This window comes from Myotis yumanensis, unplaced genomic scaffold (assembly GCF_028538775.1).
Source record: "Myotis yumanensis isolate MYYU_CA2020_CCGP unplaced genomic scaffold, mMyoYum1.0.hap1 SCAF_20, whole genome shotgun sequence".
Classification (NCBI taxonomy): Eukaryota; Metazoa; Chordata; class Mammalia; order Chiroptera; family Vespertilionidae; genus Myotis; species Myotis yumanensis.
The window spans coordinates 16,890,569-16,905,157 of NW_027223771.1; the positions used below are offsets into that span (position 1 = coordinate 16,890,569).

The following is a 14,589-nucleotide window of genomic DNA, read 5'->3' on the forward strand; positions in this document are numbered from 1 at the left end:
TGGAGGTTAGTAACCACTGGGGAAGTCTCCTGCCATCCAGAGCTTTTAATCCCCCACAGACAGATCTAAGACATCCTAAGGGTGCCTGTGTGCTGTCATCTGGAAGCTCCTGGGACTGTCCACATGGGAGCTGAGAAATCTGTTACTTTGTAATTCATGTCCTCATGTCAAGGCTGCCAGACCCTTCATGTTCTCCTTGGGGAGAATTGCAATGACACAGTTCCAAATGGCTTTTAAATAAAATCTTATTCCCTTGGGGTGAGGATGAGCTGACACATGAGATTCAGATTAAAGAGCTCAGCTCCCTGGATGAGGAAGCGACATCCAGGCTGACTCCCAGGCACCAGGGGCTGCTACCTACCTTCTGACAGCTGCTCCATCTCCCAGCTCAGGTGGGCAGGCTGGTTCATCCTCTGCACCCGTTCAGCCTCGAGGGCCATGCTGTCCCCCAACAGCTCCTCAAGAAACCGCTGGGGAATGTGTCCACGATCCTAGTGCAGGAAGAGGGGTGGGGTGAGGATGTACCCCGGGGCACCCTCTGGACAGGCCCCACCCCCATGCATCTATCCTCATTCCCCCAGAATGAAGGGCCTCCATACACCTTCTCAATTCCAAAAACACAGCTGCACAGAAGTGACTCCAACACAGAGCCCAGCTGGGAGACCTACAGCCACTAACACACATGCGGACCCAGTGGCCTAGGTGATGAAGACACCCAATGTCTCTCAGTGGTGTCTGAACAAAGGGGCGTACAGCACTGGGCTTTAAAGCAAGGAATATGATGATGGGCAGTTCTGCGGCTCCTTAGCAGGTTTAACATGTCTTGGAAAGGTTTTAGGGACTTCCAAATCACAGCGCAACCCACATGTTAAACACTAGTAGAGACCCTTTTTGCAATAGTCACCCACCTACATCCATCCTTACAGAAAAGCAACACAGCAGTCAGGCCCTATCTGGTTTTGAGGTTTTTTTAAACATTCACTCACACACACACACACACATATTTTAAATAAATAAAATGTATTTTAAATATATATATATCACAGAGAGGAAGGGAGAGGGAGAGATAGAAACATGAATGATGAGAGAGAATCATTGATCGGCTGTCTCTCACAGGCAACCCCTGGGTAAGGTTCCTCCAACCTGGGCATCAGCCTTGGCCAGGCAGGCCTGGTCTGTTTTGAAGACCTTAAATGTTGCCCAGTCCAGTCAAGCCACTGAGCTTAATAAGAAACTCTTCACCATCAGCAGGTCACTATGTCGGCAAAAGCAACAAACCAGTAGCAGAAAGTCAGAGAAGGGCACCACATAAACCTAACAGTGCCCCAATCTGTTGTACATGTGGTACAAGAGGGTCTGACATGTACAGCTACTGATAGGCATGAGATTTCGCTGAGCCCATTTCCATAACAAGGAAGGGGTGGGCTAAGAGTCTGTCCAGGGTTTAAGTGCTGAGTCTAGGCCTCTCAATTCCACTGTCACTCCACTGATCTGGGGCTGGAAATAAATAGCTATTCGGGCAAGCTTTTATTCAACACACAGTTCCTATCTGAACAGTTTCCACATGTCCTCTTGGAAAACCAACAGCTCTCGGCAGTTTCCTGGAAATGAGGGCTCAGACACAACAAATAATACTATGGGCCTCTGGGTGTCAGGCACATGTTGGGTGTGGGATGCCATGGCTGGTCCCTCGCAGGTCCCCTCATGGGAGGAGTCTGCTGGACTCACTCCTGTCCCAGTGCCCAGCACACATGGGGGAGCCATTTGGCTCTTTCCCCTCATCTCTGCTCCCTCCCCAGAGCCCTCCCAGAACCACTGGGTGTCTTAGGGGTCAGAGTCTCCCCTGAAAGACTTCACAGTGTGGTAACACGCATCCAAGGGATGTGACCATTTCTCTCGGTGGCAGTTTTCTCCATTCAGGGTTTCTAATGACTGGGAGCAGGCGGTAACTGCTGCCTTTCCATCTTCTGTCCATTTTCCCCTAAGGAGCCTGAACCAAAGATTCTTGGTAGAAGGGAAGCCATGGATCTCCCATCAGTGGACATAGTTTTGATCAAAGCCTGGCAGCCGGAAGGGTTTGCTCACAGACTATGGATTCACCTGGGCACCGTCTCTCTGCCCATCCAGAGCCCTGCACTAGGCGCCCTCTGTCCTTGAAACATTCACTCTCCTCAACAGCCCTGAGCGGGAGGCAGGGACAGTCACTTCTTACACATGAAGAGGCTCTGCACTCACCGATTCTGCTCTCACCGACTCTAAGTTCACCAACTCTAAGTTCACCGACTCTATGTCCACCGAATCTACGTCCACCTACTCTTCACACACTGACTCTTCACACACTGACTCTGCACTCAACCGACTCCACACCACCAACTCCACGTCCAATGACTCTGCACCTCACAATCCACTGTTTCCATGCCACCCATTTCAAACTGCCCTATGGGCCGCATTCTAAACTGCTCTGCAGGCAGCTCATGCCCAATGTTAACTGCTTTGAAATACACAAATATTAGGACACTCTCCCTATGAAACTTAAAACCTATCTGGGTAAAGAAAATATAAAGAAACAAAAAGTAGATAATAAATGGAAATTAACTACTTCATTCTAACTTTGTCTACCACATTTCTAATAATTATTGTTTTCCCATCAGCTGAATTATTGAAATCAATCTGTTCCTTTCAGGTAACAACACATTCATTTTATTTTGTGGAGTCTTATCTAGAGAGGTCAGCTCCCAGCCAACTGCCTAAGAAACAATTTCACAAATGATTCACTAATGTGTAGTTTATAAGAAAAATGAACAAAGTAAAGCTGTGTGTTTGGAAAATACTTTATTTACTTAATTTTAAAATATATATTTTTATTGAGTTCAGAGGGAAAAGAAGAAGGAGGGAGGTATAGAAACATCAATGATGACAGTCATTGATAGGCTGCCTCCTGCATGCCCCATAATGGGGATCAAGCCCCCAACCTGGACATGTGCCTGATCGGGTATGGAACAGTGATTTCCTGGTTCATTGTTTGACGCTCAATCACTGAGCCACAACAGCCTGATTGGAAATTATTTTAACAAAAAGATATTGTACATAGATTTCTGTGCAAAGTGTCTTAAATTAGGACCTGCAAGAAAGACATTTAGAGAGCAAATATGCAGGTATCCTCTAAACAGAATTTAAACGTTTAGGCTGGCTGGGGAAACCAAAATGGTGGCATAGGTAAACACTGGAAATTGCTGCCTCACACAACCACTTTAAAAATACAACTAAAAGACAAAATGGACATCATGCAGAACTACAGGAAGGCTGGCTGAGTGGAAATTCTACAACTAGAAGGAAAGAGACAAGCACTGAGACTCAGAGGAGGTGTGGAAGTAAAGTGCAGACGTACGGAGGCGCAGGTCAAAAGGGCTGGCAACTGAGGAGTGGCGCACATGGAGAGGGCTGGCAGCTGAGGACACGGTTGTCTTTTTCAATCGGGAGGGAGTCTCAAGCTCTGGACTGGTCTGAACTCCAGGTCCAGGAGAATCTTAGGAGACCCAGACTCATACGGGGAAAAACTGGACTGTCTGGAATCAGGCAGAACTCGAGGGTGGCTTTCTCTTAGAGGTGCTTGCAGTGATTAAAGGGACCATGGGATGTGGGCCTCTTAGGGTGGGACTGGGGAGAAGCCATAGCTGCTTGCTCTGCCCTGTTGATCCCCTGAGACCCCATCATACCCAAGCTGTGCACAGAGGCTTTCATATGAAAGGCCTGGCGCTTTGAAATCTGAACATTACCCAACAAACTGCAGCTGAATCAGAGATACCCAGAACTTCAAAAAGAAGGTCCAAGGCCCCACGGCAGCTTGCATTGCTTCACAGCTGGGCCTCATCTGGGCACATCCAAACCACAAACAAAGAAGAGGAATCTCTCCTTAGCTCCTGCTGTGTAGCCTCAGGCAGAGGCTAAATTAGCAGCACCTTAGAGATCCAAAAGCCAGTGTCCCCAGGGGTCAGAGTTGGAACATCCAGATTACAACTACTCAGATCCATAAGGGGCACACTCAGGGGGCAGACTCAGTGAGCACCAAAGTTCCACTGAAGCAAGTCTTTCCCCAGAAGTGTGTCTCCAGCTCAGAAGTTCTCCCACTGCAGACACAGCTGATTCTCACAGCCAATTGGCCTGGAGGTCAATTCCTCCCAGTGATACCTACAACAATCAAGACTTAACTACAACAAGACTGTGCACAAAGCTCACAAAGGGGTATACCAAGAGTGTCCACCTCAGGTAATTGGGGAGGCTGAGCCACTGGTCCCTATAGGACACCTAACACAGAAAGTTACTCTATCAACACAGGGTAGCATAAAAAATGCAGAGACAAAGACACAAGTAACAAATTACAGAAATGGAGGAAAGCAAACTACTGGATATATAGTTCAAAAATCACACTTTCAAGGTTTTTCAAGAACTTTCTAGAAACCACCAATAAATTTAGTGAGACCCTCAAGAAATCTAGTGAGACCGCTGATAAATTTAGTGAGACCCTCGAGGTTATGAAAAAGGACCAACTAGAAATTAAGCATACACTGACTGAAATAAAGGATATTATGCAGAGTTCCAACAGCAGACTAGAGGATCACAAGAATCAAGTCAAAGATTTGAAATACGAAGAAGCAAAAATCACCCAACCAGAAACACAAAAAGAAGAAAAGAATCCAAAAATATGAAGATAGTGTAAGGAGCCTCTAGGACAACTTCAAGTGTACCAACATCCAAATTATGGGGGTGCCAGAAGAAGAGAGAGAGAAAGATATTGAAAACCTATTTGAAGAAATCATGACAGAAATCTTCCCCTACCTGGTGAAAGAAATAGACTTACAAGTCCAGGAAGCGCACAGAACCCAAAACAAAAGGGATCCAAAGAGGACCACACCAAGACACATCATCATTAAAAGGCCAAGAGCAAAATACAAAGAGAAAATCTTAAAAGCAGCAAGAGAAAAACAATCAGTTACCTACAAATGAGTACCCATATGACTGTCACCTGATTTCTCAACAGAAACTATGCAGGGCAGAAGGGAGTGGCAAGAAATATTCAAAGTGATGAATGCCAAGAACCTACAACCAAGATTACTTTACCCATCAAAGCTATCATTCAGAATTGAAGGTCAGATAAAGAGCTTCACAGGTAAGAAAAAGCTAAAGGAGTTCATCACCACCAAACCAGTATTATGTGAAATGCTGAAAGGTATCCTTTAAGAAGAGAAAGAAGAAGAAAAAGGTAAAGATACAAATTATGAACAACAAATACATATCTATCAACAAGTGAATCTAAAAATCAAGCAAATAAACAATCTGATGAACAGAATAAACTGGCGAATATAATAGAATCAGGGGCATAGAAAGGGAGTGGACTGACTACTCTCAGGGGGGAAAGGGGTGTGGGCGTGTGGGAAGAGACTGGAAAAAATTGTACACCTATGGATGAGGACAGTGGGTGGCAGGGATAAGGGCAGAGAGTGGGGTGGGAATGGGTGGAGAGGAGATATGGCGGGGCGGGAAGAGGAACACCTGTGATAATCTGAATAATAAAGATTTAATAGTAAAAAAATCTTTAGGCCGTAAATAAATGAGCTAATAGCGTTTTAATTATTTCTAAACTAGTAATGATTTTATTTGTTAATTAAAAATTCATTCTTAATTTAAAATAAATGTAAATTGTTTTAACTGGATGAAATCTTTGGACTTATGATGGGGGAGTATTGATTATCATTTCTGTTAATTACCTAGCTTCACTAACTGATATAAAATTACATAAAGTGAAACCAGACAACCTAATGGGCCCAGGCTGCTGGTTAATACTTGAACGAATGTAGCAGAGACTGGGTTGACTCATATATGGTGTTTATTCCATTAATGTGGGCAGAATGGGAGAGCAGCAAGTCATCCACAAACATCTGCGCTACTCACACCATAAGCCACATTCTTCTCTTGGGTAGAATGATACAGACTCCATGGGAAAGTAGAAATTACACACATGGGGAAGTAGGCAAGGTACAGTGGTTACAGGTTACAGGCAATGCGGGTTGGGGGTTCATAAGGGGCTGGTGCCTCAGGGACCAGCTTAAAGGCAACCAGGCTGTTAATCTAGGCTGTTCTGGGGAAAGGAGGATGGCTGGATTCCCATGTTAGCTCCCATGCCCCAGGGCGTACACCTCTCAAACAGATTAGAATGTGCTTTCTCTAATCAGAATGTAACAATCACAGTTAACAGAGCCAGATTAATATTTCTTATTATTACAGCTAGTCCCCAATATTCTATTCCTGCCCCTAACAAAAGTACAAAAATGAAAAGAAATCACACCTAAATCTGTTTTTTTCAGAACTACCTCAATCAATTCCTCTTGTAAAATCTATCCCATAAACTTAACTTGCTTCATTTGTGGGAGGCATGATGAGATTTAAAATGATGTCAAACGAACTGTGATCTAAACTGGAAAAAAATTTATAGATGTCGTGATCTGACCTGAAATACAGCAAATTACTTATAATTGAAAGAATCTTGATATATTGAAAATTACTTATTTTATCATTATGCAAATCAAGATTTCAATAACTGTTGAATTTATGTTAATGAGATAGTAACTGGATGCTAAAATTTTCCACTCTCTGCTCCCAATATTCAGGGTCAACGTTTCAGAGAAATGATGCAAAATTTATGAACCTAGAGCTGTTTTAAGGAAAATTTATAACAATGACACAGAAAACAGGATGAGGCCGACTGAAACCACAATAGAGTGAGTGCCAGCTTAGCACAGTGATGAGCATGTTGCAGACATTGTATCTCATTTAATCCACTCAAAGTCATCAAGTTGTTCCATGAACTCCCATTGACTTAGCTGTATTTTGGATCTCAGATATGAAGAAATTTAAGGAGTAACCCAAGGTTTTCTATCCTAAATCTTGGTTCCATGACCTGGCCAGTGTTGTTCAGTTGGTTGGAGCACCGCTCTACACACTGAAAGGCTCTGGGTTCAATTCCCAGTCAGGTTTCATACCTAGGTTGGGTGTTCAGTTCCCAATGGGAGTGCCTATGAGAGGCAACCAATTGATACTTTTCTCTAACATCAACATTTCTCTCTCCTCCCCCGCTCTCTCTCCCTCTCTCTCTCTAATGAGTAAGCATATCCTCAGGACAGTATTGAAAGACAAAATGAGTTCCACTAGGTCTTAGAAGTTAATTTTCAAATTTTAGTTTAAATTCTTGCCAAATTTCCCAATAGTTTCAAAGAATACCTTGGAGTAAACTAAACCAGCAATAACATTCCTTTATTTATATAAGCAGTTTTACTGCACCTAAGCCTGGCCCACCTGGCTCAGTAGTTGAGCATCGATCTATGAGCCAGATGGTCATGGTTTGATTCCAAGTCAAGGCACATGCCCCTGTTGTGGGCTCAATCCCCAGGGTGGGTGTGCAGGAGGCAGTCAATCAAAAATTCTCATCATTGATGTTTCTCTCTCTCTCTGAAACCAATTATATATATGTAAATAATGGAATTCTTTTTTTAAAAAATAAAAATAATAAAGGAAGTATAGAGAACTCACCCTGATTAGAGAGGGCAGTGGGTCTCAGCTATGACCCCACATAAAAAAACCTGGGAAGGATAAACATACAAGCCCCCTCTCCTCCGAGGCTAACACTTCTGGTCCTAACACCTCTGGCTAACACCTGTGGGGCCTCTTCCAAAGTGACCAGAAAGTTCTAGGATGATTCTGCTGTACAGCCCAGTCCAGCACCACAAGGTAAGGATGGAGGATGCTTAACTAACAGGGACTCACTGCACACAGGCCAATCACAGGGTCTCACCACAGAAACACAGTTGCCATTCAATCCCTCAGACCTCTTGCTGACCAGGCCGGTCACCTGACTCACAGCTCCAACTACCTCCCAGACTTCCACGATGGGTTCACGTCCACAGGGAACTCAAAGCACTTATGAGTAAAAGTGACTCACCAAAGCTCTTGGCAATTTCCTCAATTTCTCTACAGGCTCAGGGTCATAGCCCAGAACCCTCTGCATGTCATTGTCCTTTAGTACCAACATCTTTTCCAGCATAAAGCGAATCCTAAAAATATAAACACACGAAAGAGAAAGCCATCATTTCAAATTGTCTGTTCAACTGACCTTCAACTTGGGAAGAAATAAACCAACTATGCTGGTGGCCATCACTGCTAATAAACCTGATGGTCTCAGGCAGACCAATCCCTCTCCAGCTTCTGCTGCCTTTTAACATCAATCCAGCACTGAGCTTGCACCAGAGCTCCACTGGGAACTTGACCACTACCCACAAATCTCTGGGTTTTCCTCTCCTGTTCTCCCACCCCCAAATGTTTCCACTGATGCCCTCACTTTTGCTCCTCCCTCCCGACCCTGTGCTCTGGATCATCACTCCTCTCCACAAGAGTTGCCATTTCTTCCAGACTCTTGGGATGTTCACTCTTTTAGCTTCTAACCTGGAAATAATGTCATACTGAGAGAAAGGCTGTAGGAACAGTACAGAGACCTCCCAGATATCCCATGTTGCCATTGCTTCAAATGTTGACTTTTTATTGATATAGTTCACATACCATCAAACTCACCCATTCAAAATATACACTGAGTATATTAAGGGTTGTGCATCCATGTCCACAATTTTACATTATTTTCAGCGCTCACCAAAAAGCAGTTCCAAATACAATTTAACAGCCACACCAAAATTCCCCGCAACCCACCACCCCTAGGCAACCAGGAGAGTATTTTCTGCCTCTGTTAACTTCTGTGGTTTTTAAATTGATTTATTTTTAAAAACATATTTTTTGCCATAGCTGGTTTGACTCAGTGGATAGAGCTTTGGCCTCTGGACCAAAGGGTCCTGAGTTTGATTCTGCTCAAGGGCACAGACCTCAGTTGCAGATTCCACCCTGGCAAAGGCCTTGGTTTAGGGTGTGTACAGGAGGCAACCAATTGATGTGTTTTCCTCACATTGATATTTCCCTCTGTCTTTCCCTCTCTCTTGCACTTTCTCTAAAAAAAAACAATGGAAAAATATCCTCCAGTGAGGAGATATATATATATATATATATATATATATATATATATATATATATATAATTGATTTCAGAGAGGATTGAAAAAGGAGAGACGGAAGCATCAATTATGAGAGAATCATTGCTCAGCTGCCTCCTGCATGCCCCACACTGGGGGTGGAGCCCAGAATCCAGGTATATGCCCTGACTGGGAATCAGACCATCACTTCCTGGTTCAGCAGTAGACTCTCCACTACTAAGCTGGGTTGAATTCTCTGTTTTAAACCTGACCTCTGTGCATTCAATATGGGGAAACTTCTTCTCTGGAACACTCCAGCCTGGTTCCCATGACCTTCCTCCTGCTCTTCCTACCCTCAACTGCTCTTCTTCCCAAAGGTCTGAATGTCAGTGCTTCAACCCTGAGGCTTCCCACCGCAGAGCCTCAGGACCTCCTCAGAGGGCTCAGAACACACCTCCTAACAGTGAACATTTTGGGATTTCAGAAAAGAGCCCATCTTCCCTTTTGAGTGTGGGTCTTCTGCATGTACTGCTGTCCACCGAAGGCCCAAGCTGAGAACATGGGCTGACCCTGGCCTTCCCTCACACCCTTCACCCACCTAGTCAGTCCTCACTGCCACACCCACTGCAACTGAGCTAATCCTCCCCCCACTGGCTCCATCTTCCTGCCTGACCACCTCCATCTTCTATGTTGTAGCCAAAGGGACCATTAGCATGAAAACTTCCTTTGTCATTTTCCCACTCAGAACCCTCTGGTGCCTTTAGGATAAAAGCCCAAATTCTTGCAATGGCCTCTGCCCTGCTCCTCTGTGGGCCCCACACAAACGCTTTTCCTGCTCTTCACACATCCGGGGGCTTCCCTGTCCTCCCCTACTCTGATCTTCAGAAAAGAAAACAAGGTAGGAGCCATGCTCAGCCCTGCCTTCTAGAAGGGGAAACTGAGGTTTGGAAGACTCAGGTACAGGGCTGTCCACTGGCTGAGCTGGTAGTCCAGGTGTGCTGACACCTGAGCCCCAAGCCAAATGGCCTTCCTCAGTAAATAACTTTTGAATACATGAGTGTGAAATCAATTCTTAAACTGAAGAACTATCCTGTTTCTTAAAACTGAAAGAAGGCTTGTTCACATCATCCTATATAATAAAAGAGTAATATGCAAATTAATCATCACTGTGAAAAAAGGAGGTGCCCATAGCAGCCAGGGCAGGATGCTGGCTGTGTCACACCAGCAATGTGAGGCCAGCAGGCACTGCCATGGTGACCCAGACCAGGCAAGCCCCCAGCAGGGTCAGCTGGCAGGTCACCCCGGCAATCTGCAAGCAGGCAAGCACTGCCCGAATGCAGCACCCAGCAGGGTCTGTTGACAGGTAGCCAGGCATGGTGGGTCACCACAGCAATCCCCAAGCAGGCAAGTTTGGTCTGCAGGCAGCACCCACCAGGGCCTGCTGGCAGATCATCATGGGGACCCCCGAGCAGGCAAGCACCCAGCAGGGCCTGCTGGTGGGTCGCTGGGGGGATGTAGGAGCAAGCAAGTGTGGCCAGTAGGCAGCGCCCAGCAGGGCCTGCTTGCCATCTCCATGGTGTGGAGCAGGCAGGCCCTGCAGAGAGCCGAGAACCTCAGGGAGCGAGCCTAAGCCATCAGTAGGACATTGCTGATGGCTCCCAGACTGGACAGTGTGCAGGTTGGGCTGAGGGACCCTCCCCTTCCCCCACCTCGTGCACGAATTTCATGCACAGGGACTCTAGTATATAATAAAAGCCCAGTGACCAAACAACAGAATGACCAGAATGATGACCAGTCACTATGAAGCGTATTGAACAACAGGGGGCCAACACTCAATGTAAGATCTGCCCTGTGGTGGTTAGCACGCTCCTCTAATGCTGACCAGAATGAGTGGACTTCCACCGCAGGCTGATCCTTGCAGGCCATGCCCCCCTCCGACCAGTACATGAATCCCTTGCTCTGGGCCTCAAATATATATATATATCCAATAAGCTAATTGTCTCTCCAACCGTTGACCAATTGACCAGATGCTATGATGCACACAGACCACCAGGGGTCAGATGCTGTGACTGGTAGGTTATCTTGCTGCTGGAGTCCAGCTGATCAGGACTGGGCTAGATGGGACAGACATGCCCTGGAGCCCTCCCACGATCCCTCCCTGGCCCAATCGTGCACCAGTGCGGTCCCTTGGCCAGGCCTGCACCCTCTAGCAATTTGGGACTCCTCGGGGGATATCGGAAAGCCGAATCTGTGCATCTGGCCTCTAGTTTTAAAGATTAAAAAATCAAATCACAGAAGCAGAAGATAGCAGATTACTAGGAAATGAAATGTAGCATTTACCCCACTTATTTCTATGTGCCGGTCAGCTTCTGAACACTTAGGTAGTCAGGAGGCAGGTCGAGTGACCCATCATACCTTGCCTTGTCCTGGAACTTGCTGCCTGCCCTGCTGGCTTTGGCCTGGTTCTCTGTGATCACTTAAAGTGACAAAACAGAAGATGGTCACCATAGAGATGAAAAGTAAAAAGATTTGATATTTATTTTGGAGATAGTCTGCAGAGGACTTGGTGAAGGATTACATGTGGCTGGTGAGAGAGGGAGCTATCAGGCTGGTACTCAGAGAGCAGCACCTCTATGGTTAGCATCCTAGCTTCCTTTCCATTTGTACAGTCACCAGCCAGCAATCAAGTATTTTCAATATTACAACTAGTGCATTTCTAATTAGTCAGCTAGAGGTGCCATCTACTAAAAGGTAGAAAACTAGAGGAAAAATAAATTGAAGGGATTCTGCTGTTGGATCAAGAGTTTGGATTTGGTTGTGTGCATTTTAATATCTGAAGGGCTTATTAATTGTTCATTTTAATAAGCCCTTCAGATATTAAAATGCAGATGTTAAGTTGACAATTGGATATAACAACTAGGCTGGGAATTGTCAGCACATTGTTAACATTTAAAGCTATAGGAATGTGTATGCTGTCACCTAGACCCTGAGTGTGCAAGTGGGAAGTGGGACCAGGACTGAGCCAGAAGGGGTGAGTAGATAACAAAGACTTAGAAAAGTGGACAAAGCCAGAGAGGCGGGCCATGGACATTTGGCCCAGGTGATGAGGATGGAAGCTGGAATGGAGTGGGTTTATGAAGATGGTGTAGGCTAAGAGTAGGCAAGATTACAGAGATCACGTGCAAAGGCAATTTCAAAACACTTGCTGTGGTGGTCAGTGGAGGGGCTGTCGTGGGGAGGGGGAATCTGTCATTTCCTCTTTGTCTCTTATTCTAAATACTCCCCCAGTTCATTTAGTCATTCTTTATATGATGGTATTCCAGAAGATCCTGTAACTTGTGCTTAGCAGTGTTTTCTCCGAGAGTAGGATCCTTCACCCAAAATGTGTTCTGATCCAGCCTGGGCTGGGGCTGGGACCAGGGCTGCCCTGTCACTTGCTTTCCTGCTAAAAATTAACAGATACAACCAAGCGTACAGGCAGCCGCGCCCTCTGTTGGTTCATTATGAAACTGCAATCAAATCAAGCTCCTTTGCACTGCTTAGTCCAGTGATGGCGAACCTATGACACGCATGTCAGAGGTGACACGCGAACTCATTTTTTTTGGTTGATTTTTCTTTGTTAAATAGCATTTAAATATATAAAATAAATATCAAAAATATAAGTCTTTGTTTTACTATGGTTGCAAATATCAAAAAATTTCTATCTGTGACACGGCACCAGAGTTAAGTTAGGGTTTTTCAAAATGCTGACACGCCAAGCTCAAAAGGTTCGCCATTGCTGGCTTAGTCCCTTCACTGTCCTTCCTTGTGCACTGAGAATGATAACTTGGAAGAACTGTTGATCAGAAGCAGGGGTAGCCCAGGAGCTCTTGAGAAAGAAGCTCTGATAACTCTGAGGTGAAGACAACTTCAGGCTAAGCAGACAACGCTGGCTTTTATGATTCCCACCTGATAGATGAGGAAGCTGGAACTCGGGCACAGCGTCATTGAAGTGGGAGAAACTGAACAGCAGAACTCCTTTCTGTGTCCTAGCATGGGCTGTCAGAGCTGTATCATATTTCTTCTGAATGCTTTGGAATGTTTTTTGCAGGGTAGAAATACAAGGTGAATGTTTAAATGTTGTTCTATTATACACTTGGGACCATCTAAAAGGCAAATCAGACCCTGGCCAAGTAGCTCAATTGGGTAGAGCATTGTCCAAGGTTGTGGGTTTGATTTCCCAGTAAGGGCACATACAAGAATCAACCAATGAATGCATAAATAAGTGGAACAAAAAAAAATCAATGTTTCCCTTTCTCTTTCTCTCTTCTCTTTTCCTCTCTCTAAAATCAATCAATAAAAAGATTTTAAAGGCAAAAAAAACAACAACAAAGTGACAAAACATTATCTTTTCTCAACAAAAAGCCCACATTTCTCAGCATTAACACATTGCGTACCGCATAGAAATTGCTAAGACATATGCCAAGGACTGCATGTTTTTGGGCAAACTGCACATTATTTAAATCATCATAATGCACTTTAGGTGTTGTTTTTCAATAATTATAACATTTTTATTCACAAAAACAATTAAACAATTGAAGTTCCTAGTACTTTTTTAATGTATGGTACTGCGTCAAACATTTTCCTCTATGAAGAGGGACCAAACAAAATTTACATAAGTATCTAGATTCACTCTTTTTTCCTTGGGCGTGAAAAATGAGAACACTTCTGAGAGGTCCTTAACAGATGACGCGCGAAACATGAGAAAACTCCTGAGCAGTACGAAATGTGTTAATAGGATCAGTTCCTATCTTTCTCTGTGAAATTTCTTGTAAGTTTTTCCAAAATGACTAATATGAGGAGAGGCTGTCCCAGGTGGAAGTCATACAAATGGGCAATGATGGTGAACAGGTTGTCACACTCCTTGCCTTCACTGCCCTTTTTACAGACGTCATCAAACTTCCTCACTGTGGCCTCCAGATTGGGAGCTTTCACCTGCACCAATGGAACAGACAAAACGTTATTGCAAACACCTGACAATTGTGGCAAGTTACTCTCAGGATCCTTCTTTTCAACAAGCTGTTAGTGTTTATGCTGAAGGAGTCAGTACTTTTAAAATCAATGCATCATTATACACATGGTAGGATGCACAGGCCCACAGGACAGAAACTTTAAAAACCAGTCTGAGTGTACAGTATTGATACCCAGCAACACAGACTGGCAGATGCAGCACAGAGCAATCTGCCACAGCACTGGAGCCTCCCATGTTAGCACACCCTCTCGTCTTCTAAGTCTATGGGGGACTGCCTCAGCAAGCAACCATCTGGCTCCTTGGAAAAATACCACTACACATCTCTGTCTGCAGCACTGCACATCTACCGACACTCATTCTGACATGCCCACTGAGCCTGGAGGAGGAGGCATAGAGTGGTGTCGAAGGTCCAGTTGGGAAGTGAGACCTGCACAAATGCAGTCCTGCTGGACCTGGGAAGGAAGACCCCAAAACAGAACTAGCAGTTGTGACCAGCAACTCGGCCACTAGTCGT

General features: G+C 44.9%; 2 protein-coding genes across 2 annotated transcripts in view; both read right to left on the reverse strand.

Moving 5' to 3' along the window:
* The window catches only part of LOC138998300 (zinc finger protein 551-like), a 294,368-nt gene that overhangs the window by 46,263 nt on the left and 233,516 nt on the right, over window positions 1-14,589 (reverse strand). The gene's annotated exons all lie outside the window — the stretch shown is intronic.
* LOC138998613 (protein Daple-like) overlaps window positions 1-14,589 on the reverse strand; it is a 53,293-nt gene that overhangs the window by 12,716 nt on the left and 25,988 nt on the right. The window contains exons 2-4 of the mRNA XM_070400746.1: window positions 13,932-14,038; window positions 7,994-8,105; window positions 362-491 (exon numbers count right to left, since the gene is read on the reverse strand). Coding sequence (XP_070256847.1) covers window positions 362-491; window positions 7,994-8,105; window positions 13,932-14,038 — 349 coding nt within the window. The remainder of the gene's footprint in view (window positions 1-361; window positions 492-7,993; window positions 8,106-13,931; window positions 14,039-14,589) is intronic.